Raw genomic sequence first — 17,246 nt, forward strand, 5'->3', positions numbered from 1 at the left:
AGAACTGCTAGGCAAGCTTTAGAAGACAACAAAGGCACAACTACAAAATGGGCATTGTACTATTTCTGTGTGTCAGAGTCAGCATGACATTGGATCTTATTTTCCTTGTTTGGAATGGCATGATTTACCTAAGTGGGGGCCTGCACATGGAGAAAGCGTATAAAGCCTTGGAACATTGTCCGGCACACCTTTGAAGCCGACGGATGGATGGGAGATAACGTCATCTGATCCCGAAAATCCTTCCAGCACAGCGACAAAAATGGCAGACTCTATACACACTACCCGAAAGGTCTTGTCATGGCTTCCTCGTTTTCCGCGTAAACCGTTATTAAAGAAAGTTATTTATCCTATGTGATTTCTTACCGCTGTATCACTAAGGGAGGGGTATCGCATTTTTATATTATATCTATGTACAGTAGTTTTGGGTTATGTAACATGCTGCAATTACAAAAGAACTTATTCCAACCAGGGAGCTAGTGCCCCCTGCTGGATAGACCTTCCATAAATATGGTTTGATTCATAATTGTAACTTAATTGCAACTTGAATGTGCTTGAATGTGTTCTGCAATGAAATGCCATCCTATCCCCTGGTTGCTTTCTACCTAATTCCTAGCGCTGCTAAGATATGTCACCATCTCACATATGCCCATATGAGATATAAGGGGATTCTGAAAACTTATTGAGGGATGTTCTTCATTTTAATTGTATAGATATTATTGTATCAACAAACAAAAACAGTACAGAGCTTTAATATTTGCTACACATAGAACAGAACGATGGAACAGAACTCAAGCGAGTATCCATTTTTGCAGATATAAGTATATGAAGTCCTATCCATTTCCACAATACAGTATCTGATGTGCTTCCTATTACTATAACTTCAAACAAACTGCTGATGAATTTTTTTTTACAGTCTACTTAGCCTTCCAAAAAGATCACTGACTTCTAAGCCTACTGTATGTTCAGTAATTGATTTAATTTCTACAGGCCATTTATGCTTTTCAGCTTGACAATTGCTCATCAGACAAATGGTTCAGGAAATGACACCTCCAAGGAGACTGCTTTGAGATAATGTATATTTTACTGTTCATGAAGATGGATTAATACCTGTGGTGCAGCTAGATCATTTTCTACAATCTAAACAAGATATTCACTATTTTCTTTGAAAAGATTCTTTGTCATGGCCTTTAAAATTCTAACACCTAGCTGACATAAACATCCACAGTTTTGTTGACTCTATGAATCGGGGATAACTCCGGCTGGGCTGCCTATACTTCAGAAGGTAAACATGAATTTATATATACTGACTCTATTAGTTTTTTCCTTTTAATTTTATAAATAAGCAGTATTGAAGGTACTATAGAAATATTGTAACTTCTGCTTCCAAGATGCTTTCTACTTGCATAGCACATTAGACTTTTCCTGTGAACAAAATTAAATGTTGTATTGCACATCAACCAAGAACTGTACAAAAAGCTGCTAAATCTACAAGCCAAATGGAATTCAATACTAACTTACTGGATGCTGCATGCACAATTCATAACCATTTTAAACCACTTTTTAATACTTTATATATATTTATTTAATTAGCAATAGAAAGGCTTACAAATCTGATAGACTGGCCCAAGCACTATGGTGTTAAAGCGTTTTTCACAAAATATCAATGATAGATCATTAGTGGCCAATTTTAATTAACAAGAATGAAGACTTGGCAGAGACTTATGTCTCCAACTATTTAACTCTTGTGCACCTTTTGGTATCACTCTTTTTTAACATTAAACATTTTATTGAAGACTTGAGACGATTAAACAAGAATGCCAAGAAGAACAATGGATATTTTAGACAGAGGGTCAGATTTCAGATTGAAATGTGTCTTATTTTTTTCCTTCAAAGAGGCACTGCAAAACTACTACATACACGTTACATGATTTCATGGGAATCAAGATACGGAGAAATGAGTCCATTTCCTCTTTTCATTTACTTTCAGATTTAAATTTGAGTTTTAATCAGTTTTGTCTATCATTTGCCAACATTTGTCACTGATTATGAGACAAAAAAACTTCCAAATCAATGTTCCATCTTTCTCATTCTGCATTTTACATTCTATTTGTAATATTATGTTCTCCATGCTCAAGATCTCTACATATTATTTCCTTCAAAAATGAACATTGATTTTTGATGGCTTTCCTAAAAGACAATCGATCATCAATTTGTCGCACTTAAAAACCTTCAAAAATATTCACCTTTAGGCAATACATAAATTTAAATTTAACAGCATTCGAATGTAAACAGACTGCAAATAAAAGTAAGAGGAAAAATAGTAAAACTGAACCAATACTGAAAAACAGAAAAAGTATGAGCCCGTAACTTTTGGGTTGTTGACAAATTGCTGCTTTCTATATTCTTTACAGTGTAAAATCTCACGAAACAATTCTTATTTTTTTACTGGTAAATACACTAATGTATCAAATTATGGTAATATGAGTAAGACACGTCCATTACGAAACTCACTTAATCTACCCACCAATTAACCTAACATGCACATCTTTAAGATTTGACAGGAAAACTAGAACACTCAGCAAACTCCACACATGCAGTGCCCAAGCTGGGATTCATAATGATGGCTCTGGAACTGCAAAGCAGTAGTACTATGCTCTGTGCCACTAATGTGAATAAAAACTGAAATAGTCCATCTGTTTTATCGATTACAGTGAGTTTTTTCACTTTGACACGAAGTGCTGACTGCTTCAGAAAAACACAACTAAACTACAAATATAAAAGAAAAATCAATATTTTGAGCAATATGAGTGTATGCATGTCAAAGATCATTCAAATCTTGAAGCTTTCTATCATACTTGAGGCTAATAAGTAGTAACTAAAAATAATATCATATTGTATCATTTAAACCGAAAAAAAACGTTTTGTTTATGAGAAGTGCAAATACAGTTAACCATGAATAATGTTGATAATCGATAAGTATCATGGGAAATAACCACTTAAACAACAAGGTACATGTTACTTCACAACACATATGTAAGAAAAAAATGAAAACAATACATTAAGTGCTGGATTTGTTACTAATAGAGGGCACAGTTACTCTAACATTTGGCAAGGAGCATTTTTTAACTTCATTCTTGAACTCCTGAAATTGTGGATATTTCTCTAGTACTGAAGCAGATGCCACCGAGGGGATAATAAACAACTTAGGTCTTTCTACAAGCCTCTTAAACAGCCAAGTCCGCAGCTGTTTTTCTTTTACTTACTACAGTATTATAGAAAGGCTGCTTTTTACCTTGCTACAATATTTTATTGAGTAGTATTTTTTCTGCTTAATTTAAAGTATACGGATGTGCAACCTTCTTAAAGGCAAAGCTAAATAACATTTCAAAGTTAAATGTTAAATACTAGCAAGATGGTTTACACATTCATTGTCACTCACAACCTGGCTAATTTAGAGCCCCTCTCATATTTTTGAGATGTAGATTGAATTTGAGGCACCCGTGAAAAAAAACAGTAAGAATATGCAGGCCGTGTGCAGGTAGTCACCATCACCGACTTCAAACCTAAGGCCTTAGAAGACTAAGGCAGAGGTAAGAAATATTAAAGTACTCTGTTACCTGTCTAAAAAATAAATGGCATGTGCTTCTGTCAATAAGACTTTACTGCAAATCACTTGTGCTTCTGATTCAGGGTGTCTTAATTTAGTCTTTGGGTTAAAGAAGCCCTTATAGCAGCTACTTGTAAAGAAAGTAAAGTAAAAAACAAACAAAACAAATAGTTTACAAAGCATTAATAGTATAATATCAATGCATAAACAGGACTAATCTCTTTTTATTGATGAATTAATATAATATACATATATGTACATACAGTGTGTACAGTAATTTTATATGTGAGCATATTTAAATATATATCGCGGATTTTTTTGCTGGTTTGTGGGTTTCAGTGGACAATGGGTCTTTTAATTTCTGGTACATGCTTCCTCAGTTGGTTTGCCCAGTTGATTTCATACAAGGGACGCTATTGGCAGATGGCTGAGTAGCTATCCAGTCGGAGCACGTATTACATATTAAATAAAACTCCTCAAATATATTGTAAGCATGGGGGCTGTTCGCACCCCTAGAGGATACGGCCACTCCTCAAAAAACGCTGAAAGACTACCTTCACATTGCTCCCTTCCTTGCTGGGCTTTCTTGTGGTTGCTTTGTTGCGTGACATGCTTCCCGCACGGTGCTTCACATACTTAAAAGCTCAAACAGCACCTATTGAATTTTGATTGTTTGCTTTTCTCTCTCTCGCTCTGATATTCTCTGCTCCTGATGGAGTGGGTGTGAGCAGGGGGGCTGTTCGCACCCCTAGAGGATACAGATGCTCATCTAAAAAATGCTGAAAGACTACCTTCACATTGCTCCCTTCCTTGCTGGGCTTTCTTGTGGTTGCTTTGTTGCGTGACATGCTTCCCGCACGGTGCTTCACATACTTAAAAGCACAAACAGCACCTATTGATTTCTGATTGTTTGCTTTTATCTCTCTCTCTCTCTCTGACATTATCTGCTTCTGACACGCACTTCTTTGAAGAGGAAGATATGTTTGCATTCTTTTAATTATGAGAGGGAACTATCATCTCTGTCTTGTCATGGAGCACGTTTAAACTTTTGAAAGAGAGACAAATGTTTGTTTGCAGTGTTTGAATAACGTTCCTGTCTCTCTACAACCTCCTGTGTTTCTGTGCAAATCTGTGACCCAAGCATCACAATATAAAAATAACCATATAAACATATAGTTTCTACTTAGCAGATTTTCACCTTTCGCGGGGGGTTCTGGAACGCAACCCCCGCGATTGAGGAGAGATCACTGTATATATATCAGGATACTAAAGGAACATACAGGAACATATAACTGTCCCTCGCTTCTTTGCCACAATGTTCCACATTTGCATAGTCATGAGCTCCTCAATCTCTCTTAGGTACAGTAAAGAACAGTATTTACACTCTGTAAAGTATTCACGGCAAAGTTTTTATTAATAAGTAGCATATTACACTAACAGGTTTGCTTCAGATAATGTGGAACCTTGGATTATCGGGGCTCTACTATATTCCACTGTCATCTGAGAAGTCTTGAAGTCATGCTTTTCGGGGGAAGACCTACTTAGTGTAAACCTAAACACAAACAATAGTACAAAATAAAAAGGCTTCTGAAAGGAAGCAATGCAGAAGACAAAAAAAAATAAAATCTAGGACAAAATTTAAACAGAAAGTCTGTGGTGCCTATATAGTAATCTATGTAATTCCCTTTCATTTTCAAAAGCCTGTCCTTGCAAAAACACTTTCCCTTTCATAAGCTTGCATGAGCTTATTTGTTTAGCAGAAGAAGGTGAAATGAGCGTTCAGAGCGGTCTTGTGAAAGTAAGCTCATGTGGGCTTGTGAAAGGGAAGGGAATACCGTGTGCCAGCTTGTGAAAGAGAAAATGATTCCATATGTACAAACTTATGAAAGCGTTTCAACAAAATAATTTTTAAACAGTAGGGGTATTTAGGATATTTACTTATAATTCTTGTACAACATATGCGATGGAATTGTTTTTCTTTTTTGACGCATGGCCAGACACATTACCCAGTCGGGATTTGGCTGGGAGGAAGGACCGAGAGAGAGACTGTATTCAGGACATTATCTCCCTCAAGACTCTAGAGGGCAGTCCCCCCTGGGTTGCTACAACACCACAGATCCCCGCAGGGTAGTTTGGAACAGCCCTGTTGGGCTCCATGGGTGCCGGCAGGGGGTACAAATGGTTGGACACAAGGTTTCTTAAAATAAATATATTAATCCTTAAGATAAAGCTAATTTACCGATATATTTTAATACATGATTCTTCTCCCTTGATTAATATATTAATCTATTGACTGAAAGAGTTCTTTAAAACCCATCATAAATAATATAAAATTATTAAATAAACACTCCTCTGAAATAAAAACTTTTAATGAATTACTATTCAAAAACAAAGTAAATAACCACACATATTTAAGGTAATGCATTCTACATTTAATTCATCTAACTTTTGTTTTTTACATTGAAGGTTAACAGAAGATTGTGATTGTTTTAAATTGATTAACCGCCTAATCCCTAATTAAACATACCTAAATAAGACAAGATTCTCAAACATACATAATCCAATTCAAAGATTTGAGTTGCCCAGTCCTACCTTTGATTTGTTCACCACCGTTGTCTTGGTGTGCTGTTTGATTTATAATAACAGCAACAATTAGGTTGCAAACCAAAACAGATTTTTCTCAATAAGCAATGTGAACTGATGATGCCAACCAAGTCAGTGTACCCAATGCACAGCATGTACTTCAGCATGTTTTTCTACAAAGCTGCCAAACTCACTACTGTTCATCAAATTTAATGTGAGTATGAGAATGAATTATAGCAAATATCCATCCATCCATTTTCCAACAAGCTGAATCCGAACACAGGGTCACGGGGGTCTGGAGCCAATCCCAGCCAATACAGAGCGCAAGGCAGGAACCAATCCTGGGCAGGGTGCCAACACACCGTAGAACACACACACACACACACCCACATATCAAGCACGCACTAGGGCCAATTTAAAATCGCCAATCCACCTAACCTGCATGTCTTTGGACTATGGGAGGAAACCAGAGCACCCGGAGGAAACCCACACAGACACAGGGAGAACATACAAACATGCAAACATGGGTCTCCTTACTACGAGGCAGCAGCGCTACCACTGCGCCATCGTGCCGCCCTATACCAAACATGATTTTTTAAAAATTGCAGAATTCTGAAAGGTGGATACAAGAACATTTAATTTGTACATTTCGACCCAGTTGCCTATTCATTTATGTGTAAAAATGGAAGCTGACATTCCAGAAGTACATTAACCACAATTAAAAATTCTGTTATTCAAAAATCGTAAAAGTTTCCAGGCAGCTCAATATATTAACATTACTGACACCCTTGCAAAACATCTAAATTATTACTACTTTCTTAAAGAAGTTTTCTAAAAGGCATGGCTGTACTTACTTATATTGTTCAGTGCATCAGGCTTACCTAAGCATGTTGAGTTTGATTCATCTTCATTGTTTCCACAGTCATTGGTGCCATCGCATAGCCATTTTTTGGGAATGCAGCGATTATTCAAGCATTTAAATTGATCAGTTGGACAGCTATGGTTATCTAAAAAAGTGAGAATTCACCAAAAAAAATGTTGTCAAACACAAAAGCATAATATTTTTTTTATGGCTGGCAACGTGGCATAGTTGCTAAGGTATTGGATTTTAAACAACAAGTTGGCCGATTAAGTTTAACTTAATGTGTACACAGTACTAGGAGCTTCCTACTTCCATGTCTCTCACAGGTTTCTTTGATCCAATCACCGTGTAACCCTATTTGTCCCTTATTCCACCTTTGTTCCAATTATAAAAAAAGATATTCTATAATGGTTTTGTAGGTCACCCTGGATAACAGCATAATAATATAAACCTGTAATTTTTCAGTCTTGATTCCAACATTAAAAAGATTTTTTTGAAAGGGACTAACAAGAGAAAAGATGGTCAAAACTATTTAACACAAAGAAACAGACATGAAATGCAGCATACAGCATGAATCCAGTTCTTCATCACTGCCATCAAAGCAATCATCATCCCCATCACATTTCCATCGAGACTGAATGCATCTTTTGTTTTTGCACTGGAATTCATCATCCTTACAAAGTCGTGGCAACTTATCACTTGGAGAAACTACACATTCAAAAAACAAGAAAAAGGAATATTAAATGGTTTTCATAAAAATATAAAATCATATCAGTTAGTTAAGTATTGCTGTAGTTGTTTTTCATTTAGATTTTGATCTTTACTTTATATAGTGTCTTATTAAGGACTTCTCATATAAGTTAAAACAAGGCTTGAAATGCATGTCAAGAAAACACTTAATGTGTCCATCTGAATATCTTCCCAGTGCATTAATAAGCACCAGTGCCTCTGCTCGAAGTGCGTAGCCGATTACCATACTTACATCAAGTACAATATCACAAGGGTCACATGTGTAATCTGTTTAACTAATAGCACTTGAGATAGCCAAAGTGCACAAAACAGGTGACTGAAAAGACGGAAACCCGGGAAATCTGACCAGAGTGGAAAAGAACTTAGCAGGGCCTCATTACGACAGAACAATGCAGGTGTGAACATCTGTTAGATCTGAGGCTAAAGTGGCTTGGAGCAGAGTGAGAAGGACAGCGCACAGCAATGGCAGTCACACTGTATTCATTTCTTCTATTTCTAAGGCTGCAAATATCTGGAAAACCTAATAATATATACATGTGTGCTCCTATTCTGGACATCATAGTGCTATTCACAATGTGCTTTTACTAAATACCTAAATTAACACAAATGAATGTATGCAAAAGAGAACCACAAATAACACACATTTCAGGAATCCTCAAGAAATTCAACCTTAAACCGAATTTACAATAATAAATACAAGTCTATCTTGATTTCATTAAGATAAGAAATTCCCTCAAAGAATAATATATAAAGTAATTATCTTTTATAAAATCTTGTTTGCTCCCTTTTAGAAACATTTCAGTTTTTTCTTACTGCTTTCAGTATTCCCTAGAGCAAAACAACTTTTCACTGTGTCAGTAAATAAAAATAAGTAAATAACAGTAAATAATATGACCCTCATATACCTGAAATTCAACATGGTTTGATGATGAAAATGAATCAATAATTGATATGGAAATGTAAACTTTTAAACATATGCAGTCTAACTTTATATTTTGATAAAAGCTTTAAACGTCTCCGAGATAAAATGTCCAGGAATCAACTATTAACATTAAGTTATATTTTATATAAGAAGCATAATTAAAATAAGGAAATAATAAATGATCCAAGAATGTCTTACATAAACAAGAATTGTTGCTTCTTTCCATTTGCTGGTTATCAGCACAGGCACAAACACGACCTCCTGGTATGGCCAGACAAAGAGTGCTGCATCCACCATAGTTAATGCGACAAGCATTGTCACCTGCAGAATGAGCAAACCGTACAATGGAGTTATTAATGTAATCGATGATTTCTGCTTAAACAGCCCCAGGAAATTTATGTTCACAAGCAATCTACATTAGCAGTTGCGCCTCTTCATTGTGTTAATTAGCTTTATGAGAAGATGCTAAATACAAAGGCAAAAATGTACACTAACAATTTATACAGTATACAACTGTTTCAAACAATTCTAATTTTAGGGACGCCCACTGAAGCCTTTCGTTTTACCATATCACCACCATCCCATTTCATGCACACTATGTTGTATACACAGCATTTATAATTATTATATACCTGTATATATATATATATATATATATATATATATACACATACATACTGTATATATATGATTTTATTTTAGAATGGCTTTGATGACACCAGAATATTAAAATCCTAATGTGTATCCACCATCTTAATGTTTCCCAGCTTTACTGTTTACCCACAAAAAATGCATCAGACAAAACTGTTTTGCGTTTATTTGGCTGCCGCACACACATAACTTATTATTGGATACCAAAGTATTTTGTCTTGACTTTCATTTTTAGGAATGCACAGCTAGTATAATTACAAAATATTTTCTTTTATTTCTATAGAGATTGCAAGATTGCTTTCTGATTCAGTTCAGCAAATTTAAAACATATTTTTCATGTGTGCTAGTTCTGTATCCAAATAAGGATTATTCACCAAGATAAATCACTGTTATTACGGTTCTCAGTCTAACCACCCAATTTAAGTAACACACAGCATGGTATAACAAATGGTTGGCATGCAATCTGCATTTATCTTTTTGCCTAAATTATTTATTTTAAGATAAATATATTAAGTATATACCATAGCTAGGATTTTATAGGTATTGTAAATGACTTAAAAGAGTAAGAAAAAAAATAAAGGAAGAAAACCCAAATGAAGTGAGTATTAAGATTTCCTTATTGAGGATCCTTTATAACAATTAGTTCAAAGTCTTTATTCTAAAATATATTTAAATAAAAAATACAGAGGAAAAAATAAATATCATCTATATTTTTCTATGTGGATTTGATAATAACATTTACATTGTTGCCACTGTTATTTTGTGTTGCAATATTCAATTAGCTAACAGAACAAATGTGACTACTGTGTGCAATATATTAAAAAGCTTCACAGTCTATTCAGAACAGTGCACTGAATATTTTTGCCATGTCGCCACAAAGTGTTTTGTCATGCCACCAAAACAAAATCAAAGAGAACAGCAGGTACATCCATCATCTTCCTAATCTGCGTATCCAGGGCAGGGTAGAGGGGCAGCCGGAGACAATCCTAGCAAGCACAGGGCACAAGGCAGGAGTAACCCCCAGACAGGGCACCAGTCCACTGCAGCAGTACACATATTCTATACAAATCTGTTTGAGATAAAGATGCATTTGTTATATTTCCCCTTAAATGATGAAATACTAGCCATCCCCTGTGGCTCCGCCCACGTAGTAGTGAAACAGAACAAATTTTAAAAATCAATAAAGAAAAAGGTATCGCTAGCTAAGCGGAGGCAAGGTCCACTCCAAAACTCAGAGGTAGACGACTCCCCACTTCGTGGGAGGAAACCCACGCAGACACGGAGAGAACATGCAAACTCCACGCAGGGTGGACCAGAGAAGCGAACCCGGGTCTCCTAACTGCGAGGCAGCAGCGCTACCACTGCGCCACCTTGCCGCCCTGTCTCATATAAATGATAACATTTATTAGTCAAACGCTTAATCCATATGGTTTTGCTAAGCATCACTTAATTTTGATTCCTTTAGATTTGTGGAATTGTTGTCAGTTATCACATTCTAATATGGAATACTGAATATGTGATAACAAAATTAATGAAAATGAATGATATACAAAGCTTAGAAAATAGCCATACTGTAACTCAAAGAGATGAGAAATCCTGTCATTCATAGAGTTCCAGTTGTTGAGTTTTCTTTTTTTTTCTCTTTCAGTTTAAACAGTCAACAGTATTTTCTTCAATACCAAACTATATCTTAACGTTAACATATGATCCCCTTTCCATGTTAAAAAATAATTCATTGTCAAATCGTTGGCACTTTGTCAAAAATCATCCATTAAACAACAAACCCTTAACGACAAGAATAATGTGGAGCACAGTAAAAAAAAACAAGTAAATAACTATGTAGGAAACTTCAGCCAGCAGAAATATGTCAGCTTATACTTAGAGTATATATCAAAAAGCCCATGTTGGGACAAATTCACCTGTGCAGATCTTATGGCCATCACACAACTGTTTATTCTTGCTCTTACTATCATTATGACTTGAGATTTTGCTCTATATGTGGTCAAAATGTCAAGCATTTAAATGGCTACTGAGTTTACCAGAAACAAAAATAAGTCGATATTTCAAAACCTAAGTCTGACACAGACAGTTGCAATGAAAATATAGTTGTGCCTGGACTAAAACTAATGTGGATTTATTGGAAACCGAGAAAGAAAGGTACAGTGACATTGATGTCAGCCTATTAATGCCATAAACCTGGACAAACAGTCATTTCTTTCATCATAAACTGGAAAAGTGATTATCTATAAGGGCAAAATCAATGTATTTATTTAATCTTTTTCCAGCTTATGTTTGGTTGATCATATTTCCATTTTGAAAATATCAATAAAACTGGGATTTTTTTTCTGATTTATGATCCCAGGCCTTTTGTTGCGTAGAAAGTTGTTCATTTTTTAATGTGAACCTGCTGCAACATCTCTCTCTTTCCTGCTGTAGTGTTGTCAGCATTTTTAATTAAGCAATATCGTATTTCATTGGCCACTGGGTCACTAAAGGTCAATAAATGTCACTTGAAAAAATGTCTTTTTATTTTTATTCTTCAATAGTACCACTGATCGCTTCCTTTTCCCTTTCTTGTTTTACTCAGGTGTTGATATTTTTATATCATTAATGTGCCTTGTTCAAGTTGATTACTACTAAAAGACTAACACTTCGAAAAGGTTCTTTTGATTAACCAAAGTAGCATAAAATGATGTTAAAAAATACTAAATAAAATTATATATATATATATATATATATATATATATATAGACAGAGAGAGAGAGAGAGAGAGTAAGTGCCAGGCAGGATTATCATGCCCAGGAGAAAAGGGGGACCCTTGCCGAGATGGGAGGAATATTCCAGAGTATGTTTATCCCAATCTGCTAGATGGCAGCATCCCAGAGCATCGGTCTATGTGGACATCTGCAGGGCATGATGGGAGCTGTAGTGTCATGAAATCAGCCCTACTGGGTCCCATGGGTGCCACCAGTGGTTATTGCAGGGATTCATGATCCATGTTTTGTGTAGCTTCCGCTTAACCTGAAAGTGCTTCCACAGGGCTATGCCCTGGCACCGGAAGTACTTCTGGGTCCAATATAAAAGGAAGCGGTCCAGTCTCCACCACTTGAGTCAGACTTGGGAGGAAGGAAGGTAATACTCACTGCACATAGGTAGATTGATGAGAGAGAAGAGAAGGAAGAAAGAAGAATATGTAAGTTTGATTGTGCAACCTTTGTGATGTATTTGTATAATAAAAACCTCTGTTATATATATATTGTATATATCTATTATAAAAAAAAATCTTGGAAGGTAGACTAGGAAGATGAGACGTGATCTTCTCGGAAAACAATTTGACGTCCAGCGAGACACTTTAATGTCACGCGAGACAATGCAGTGAGGCAACATTTAAAACAAGTTCACGGACATTTAACTTAGCAGTTGTTGGAATGTATTTGGCAGACATGCTTCATGTGCTCCCAGCTCTTAAAAAAACGACAAGTGACAAGCAGAGCACGCAGCTGACCAGCAGCAGCAAGCCAGCAGATGACTCGACCGCTTCTCTTTAGCTTGCGTTAAGCCCCCCTCACCCCTTCACAACGCGAGCAGCAGAGATGCAAAGTGGCAAAAGGACAGCTGCTGTACAGGCTTTTAAATGATCGATGCGCAGCGCGACAAGCAGAATACGCAGCTTGCCAGCAGCAGCAACAAGCCAGCAGATGATCTAACCGCATCTCCTTAGCGTGCGTTCAGCCATTCCCCCTTCACAATGCGAGCAGTGTTATACGTCCTGCGAGAAAGAGATTTAACCATGCCCAGAGCTGGAAATAAAGGGCAAATACAGAATTGTTTTTACAAAACTTTTAAAGTAAAAGTGAAAATAATGCTTATGTACCAATTCCTGTGAAAACAACAATCTCTTTAAATTGTATATCCGGTAAACCAAACCTGGGGGTGGGCAAGCGAAGCGAGTAGGGGGCAGAGCCCCCAGTATATATATATATATATATATATATATATATATAGTATGTACATATACACATATACATACAAGAAATCTATCACTTTAATAGTTTATTTTACACATTATAGGCCTTGTTATTCAACTATTTTTCAAAATTGCTTATTATAGTCAAGAAATATATGACATCCTTGACAAAACTGCATTGGACCCTTTGAAAACTGGGTGTGATTCTTCAAAGTAGGCAAAGGGAGGCATTGTTCCAAGGCCTTTGCAATTACAGAAGAAAAACTGGGGTGGTGTTTCAAATGTGAAAGAGTTTACAAGTAGTGGTCTCAAATAACAAAGGAGGAAGAACTCCATTTTCATTTTGACTAGCAAAATTGTATACATGTCTGAATGTTATAGGAATGAAAACAATGGTTCTGTCCATGGTCCTCCTGTAGACAAATAATTCATCTCTAGGCTTTGTTATTTCCTTAAATTGAAAAATGTCACTTATTGTGGCAGCATTTTCATAATATATAGTATGTTGCCTTTTGAGAAGGAAGATGAGTTTAATTAAAGGAGATGTTACATGACATCTGCTTGCAAGGTACCAATTTTCTTATAAATCTTACAATAAATATCACTTCCTTATATTTAAAAGAAGTACTAAACAATATAAGTAATCTTTGTGACAGAGGTACAAATTATAAAAAGAAATTCATAAATAAGCATCATGAAACAATGGTAGTCATCAAGAGCGCAACACATTCAACAGATATTTATTTTATTGTATGCCACATAAATTACACTTTGTGAATTAAAACTTTGGCCTTGTCAGAAAGAATAATATGGAAACAAATAATTAAATGAATCAAAAATTCCAGTTTTTGTCAGACCTCGTATAAAACAGAAACTTGACAGCTTGACCAATAAGAATTATTTCCTTTTCTTCTAGAGGAGCTCTTCAGTAAGTTTATCCCCTGAACTAAAATCACAAATGGCTGGATTTACTAGCCTTTAAAGAACTTATAAAAGTAGAACTGAATATGAGAGACATTTCAAAAGGAAAAACATAAGTCTTTGTATGAGGTTTACTAGCCCCTAATGTAAGTCAAAATAGAAAAAGAAATCCAAAAAGCATAATTAAGAAAAGAATTGCAAGCTCGTTCAATTGTGTGTAACTAGGATTACAATGAAAAGTATTACTGTTAAGACTATTATGGCTATCATTTGTAATAAACTATGCATTGTTTTTACATTAGGATACATTTTGAGACTAAGGGGATCACAGATTTGTTACAATTAAACATTCTCACAGATTTTAAATAAAAAGAAATAGGGTACTACTAAATTTGTAATTCATGCAAAACAATTTCTTGAGCTGTTCCTTTGGTGAAAGGCAACTTTTCAGTGTGTCTAGTTCATTTACACACATACTGATTCACAGGTTAATGATCAGTCACCTTGTTGTTCCAGATGAAGATCCAATTAAAACATTCAAGCAGGCTATGGACTAAAAAAATCCAATCATGGTATAAAAAAATCGATCCACAATCACTACTGATGGCTCCCAGCAATACCAGACTGACTGCACAAATCACTATACTTTGCAGATGCCCATCTGAACTGAGATATGTACTGTATAATGCAATAAAGAACAAAATTCCTGGTTGTCACAGATGCAAAAAATGTTCTAACCATTCTTCTAGAGCTCCTTGAATATAACTCAAGTCATGGCAAAAATCCTTTTTTTTTTTTGCTGCACATTTTTTTTCTTTAAGTAAATTTGTAATTTTATCCTGAAAAGAATACGTTTATACAACTTTTAATGCAATTAGCTGCTTGTTTATTCTTTATGCACAGCTTTGTTCTTCAAACCAAAGGCTTATAATTTGGCACAAAGGTACCTTCTCGGAATAAGTTATGTTTTGAAATAGACATCTTTTCGACCCTGATTCGTGTCAGAGCAGGTTTCAAAACATTTTATTGGCAAACAAAGAGTGCAATGCAGGTAGTGATTGTTTAGTAATGGTAAGCATGTTTCTCTGTCAAAACAAGAAATTCAGACTTGATTTCCTCATATATAAGAGTTTCTTTAATAAAAGATTTCCCACATCATTTTTGCCATGGCTCCAGGCTGCCAAGTGTGGATGCATTTTTTCTTTAAAGATATTTATTGCGATATGGGGGTCAGAAACAAAATCTCTCATCACTTTTCCACTACTCCAACTTACCTGTAACTGTTTCCCTGTTGTATTTGAACTTCTATAAGTCATGTTTGTAAAATAAAACATATGACCTTGATGGAATGGTCTTTATGGATGACACTGCAGTTGTGACCCACTGGGCTTGATACTATGAACAGCTGTTTAAAGCTGATCCTCCGGCTAGGACACTGGACTTCTTTGGGTCCACGGTTCTTGAGGCTGATTCTCCAATTAGCTGTGAACCACCCAATCTCTCTGAGATTGCACAGGTGGTGAACCATCTGACGGTAGTAGAGAAGACTGCAGGGATCTGTGGTATCTGGGGTAAAGTTCTCCAGGCTGGTGGAAAGGCCGTCCTCCTGGCATTGCAAGCAATCTTTGTTTCCATTTGGGAGATGGGTGTCATCCCAAGTGACTGGAAAATGGGACTTGTCATCAATATCTGGAAAGGGAAGGGTAATTGTCTGGATTGTGGCAACTACAAGGGGATAACACTGATCTCTTTGCCGGGTAAGGTCCTTGCTAGGGTCATCCTTAATAAGATCCGTGATCACTTGTTCACCTACCAGTGACCAGTGCAACCTGGTTTTACACCTAAGAAGTCTACCATTGACCACAACCTGGTACTGAGGGTACTCATCAAGTGCAAATGCGAATATTGGCAGAGTTTCTTTGCGCAGCCTTTGTCAATCTTTGTAAAGCGTTCCACTCAATTGATTGAACTGCCCTATGGGACATCCTAAGACTTTGTGGAATCCCCCTAAAGCTGCTGGATATCATGGCTGGCCTGAAGACTTGTACTGTGAGTGTTGTGCAGAGTGAAGGCAGAACCTCTGCATTTTCCCAGTTGACTCTGGGGTTCATCAGGGGTGTGTTCTTGCTCCTATTCCGTTCTATGCTTGCATGGACTGGGTGTTAGGACAAGGTCATGGGGTCCAGCAACTGTGAGGCATGTATTGGTGAAGAAAGATTAACTGATCTTGACTTTGCCGATGATGCTGTCATTACCTGCCCCCCCCCCCAACACTCAACTTATGCCCCCCGCCTTATTTTGCTATATATTGCCTTTGATTCTTGTAAGTCTAATCATTATCCTCTGATGACGGCTCCTGGCAGGAGCTGAAAGTTCAGGAATACTGAATACTGTTGATGATTTACCTCATCACATAAAGGAGTCATCTACATTTGAACTGTTCAAAACAAGACTAAAGACTCATTTCTATTCACTTGCATTCCATGACCTTCAGTAATACTGATGGTTTCCTCTTTGTGATTATATAACATTACTTCTATTTTTTATGTATATAACATTACTTCTATTTATTATGTATTTTATTTTATGTTCATATATTTTATTTCAATTTATGTTTTATGTTAATTTGCTTTGTTTTTCTTTTATTCTATTATTGTAAAGCACTTTGGCCACAGCATTACTATGTTGTTTTAAATGTGCTATATAAATAAATTGACATTGACATTGACATTGAATAAAAACTACTTTATGATACGTGATTCATTTTCTCCCTTTGTGGATCTCCAGCTACAAATATGCAAATCGTATCACAGACCTTCGCTTCCATATACAGTATATATATACTGCCCTGACTTAAACTGATAAAAAAATCAGCTCTTTCAGTCTTTCTCTCAAAGCCTATACCTCATAGTACCAGCATCAGCCTTGTATCGTTTCTTGGGACCTTCTCTAGAACTATCATGTTTCTGTTATTATACGAGCA

At 36.1% G+C, this 17,246-nt stretch overlaps 1 protein-coding gene across 1 annotated transcript in view; it reads right to left on the reverse strand.

Annotated features, from left to right (window-relative positions):
• The window catches only part of lrp1bb (low density lipoprotein receptor-related protein 1Bb), a 2,167,948-nt gene that overhangs the window by 810,247 nt on the left and 1,340,455 nt on the right, over window positions 1–17,246 (reverse strand). Inside the window, exons 15-17 of the mRNA XM_051931086.1 lie at window positions 8,923–9,045; window positions 7,620–7,760; window positions 7,072–7,197 (exon numbers count right to left, since the gene is read on the reverse strand). Coding sequence (XP_051787046.1) covers window positions 7,072–7,197; window positions 7,620–7,760; window positions 8,923–9,045 — 390 coding nt within the window. The remainder of the gene's footprint in view (window positions 1–7,071; window positions 7,198–7,619; window positions 7,761–8,922; window positions 9,046–17,246) is intronic.

The sequence above is a fragment of the Erpetoichthys calabaricus genome, chromosome 8, assembly GCF_900747795.2.
Source record: "Erpetoichthys calabaricus chromosome 8, fErpCal1.3, whole genome shotgun sequence".
Classification (NCBI taxonomy): domain Eukaryota; kingdom Metazoa; phylum Chordata; class Cladistia; order Polypteriformes; family Polypteridae; genus Erpetoichthys; species Erpetoichthys calabaricus.